This window comes from Zingiber officinale, chromosome 8B (genome assembly GCF_018446385.1).
Source record: "Zingiber officinale cultivar Zhangliang chromosome 8B, Zo_v1.1, whole genome shotgun sequence".
Classification (NCBI taxonomy): domain Eukaryota; kingdom Viridiplantae; phylum Streptophyta; class Magnoliopsida; order Zingiberales; family Zingiberaceae; genus Zingiber; species Zingiber officinale.
In genome coordinates, this window is record NC_056001.1 from 61,653,385 (window position 1) to 61,655,323 (window position 1,939).

The 1,939-nt window shown below is 49.3% G+C and overlaps 1 protein-coding gene across 1 annotated transcript; it reads left to right on the forward strand.

Moving 5' to 3' along the window:
* Window positions 1-319: 319 nt before the first annotated feature.
* LOC122016777 (protodermal factor 1-like) lies at window positions 320-1,451 on the forward strand. Its single transcript, XM_042574175.1, has 3 exons — window positions 320-521; window positions 593-782; window positions 847-1,451. Exons 1-3 carry the CDS (start codon window positions 380-382, stop codon window positions 1,175-1,177), a joined length of 663 nt encoding a protein of 220 aa, XP_042430109.1. The 5' UTR covers window positions 320-379; the 3' UTR covers window positions 1,178-1,451.
* The last annotated feature ends 488 nt before the right edge of the window (window positions 1,452-1,939 follow it).

Genomic DNA, 1,939 nt, shown 5'->3' on the forward strand with positions numbered 1-1,939 from the left:
TGACTGGAGTCAGGTGAGGGCGGGGGCCGCTGGAACGAATGATTTCGTCTTTTGCCACATTTAGATGGACAAAGTAAAAATATATATTTTCACTTTTTGCATCACATGAACGCTTAGCATGTCATGTTATCGGCAAAGACCAGCTGGCCAAAGGCTTAAAGTGCCCCCGGCCCCTTCCTTGAACTGCCTCGGCAAGGACCCTTAAATGTCTTCCAACTACTTGCTGCCAAACTTTATGCTCATCAATGCTCTTTGCCAGATCTGATCACTGCTTCCGGGTATTTATGCCCATGCAGTCACACTGCTCCTCCTCACTGCATCACCACCTTCTGCTTCTTCTTCTTCTTCTTCTCCTCTGTTGTTATCGAATTGGTGGAGCATGGAGTGGAAGGGCTTCCTGGTTTGCTTTCTTGTACTGGAGTTGGCTTCTCAGAATGTGGCCATGAGTCGGAGTCTGCCGGAGCAGGAGTTCGCCGAGCAGAAGAACTACTATCCTCCCTCAACGGGGGGCTCTCCATCTCGTAGGCTGGACAGTTTGGTGTTCCCTGTTATTGGATTGCAGCGAATCACTCATGCATTTCGCCTTTTGCAGACTCCGGAAGCTCCCACGGCACTGCGACGCCATCGCATGGTGCGCCGAGCACTCCCAGCGGCGGCGGCGGCGGCTATTACCACTCGCCTCCGAGCAGTACTGGAGGAGGCAGTAGTCCGGCCGTCAACCCCTCGCCTTCCACGCCGGCGTTTGACCCGCATAACTCTCCCTTCTTCACCGGCACATGCAAGTGAGTTCTACCATTTCAGTTGGTGGTCTCGTGGCTATTCCATGAACGGGATGATCTGGTGCAGGTACTGGGGGTCTCACCCCGAAGTCATAACCGCCGTCGTGGGTTCATGGGGCAGCATCGGCGACCTCTTCGGCCACAGCTGCGCCGCCATCTTCGGCAGCAACCCCAGCCTCCCGGCGGCCCTGACGAACACGAGGCAGGACGGGTACGGCGCGCTCTTCCGCGAGGGCACCGCCTCCTTCCTCAACTCCATGACCAACAGCAAGTTCCCCTACTCCACGCCCCAGGTCAAGTCCGCCTTCGCCGGCGCGATTGCCTCCGACGGCATGGCGCAGGCCCAGGCCGACATCTTCAAGCAAGCCAACGAGGGCAAGATCAAGGTCTTAAGCTAATCGTATCGTCGCCGGCCGGAATGTCGGTCCAACATCGTCGGATTTGTTTGCTTTGCTTTGAATTTTCTATTGCATGCATGCATTAATTACGTTAAGTGATCAGGTGTTTGCCAAATCATGAATAGCTAGCGCGTGAGAATCGGTGGTGGTGGTCGTTATATATCTATATTTGATGAGTTGAATTAATGTCGTTAAATTAAATGTGGTGAGGTGGTGAAGGTTGAAGGGTTGTTGGAAGGTGTTAAAAAAATTTTATATACTTTCAGTTAAACTAGCTAATCCTTGTCATTTATTTTGTGTTGCCAGCTGGATCGTTTTTCAAATCTATCTAGTTCTATTTTGCTCAAGTTAAAGCCACGTGGACACAAATGTCCGTACATAAAATCGTCCGAGAGCCTAAATTTTACCCATGTTATAGCTATTCTCATGAACATTTAATTTGCATCATCATGTAGAGTTATGCTATATACAGCAGCAACTCGAACACTTCTTTAAGTCGACTTCTAAATGTGTATAAATTGAAGTTTAAATTTACTTAGTAGATGAATAAGATCGTTGATACGATCGAGAAGTATAAGAGACCTCCATGTATGTCTCGGGCTGACCGAGACAAAAGAAGTGGCTGTTCGGTTCAGGCAAATCGGGATGACTCTTTGCCCATCTCTAGATGGTTCATCTGACTCTAGGGGCTCAATTCTCCGATTCCTCATAGATTAACAAATATTAAGAATGACCTTCAAAGATACATCAGACTTTAGGAAC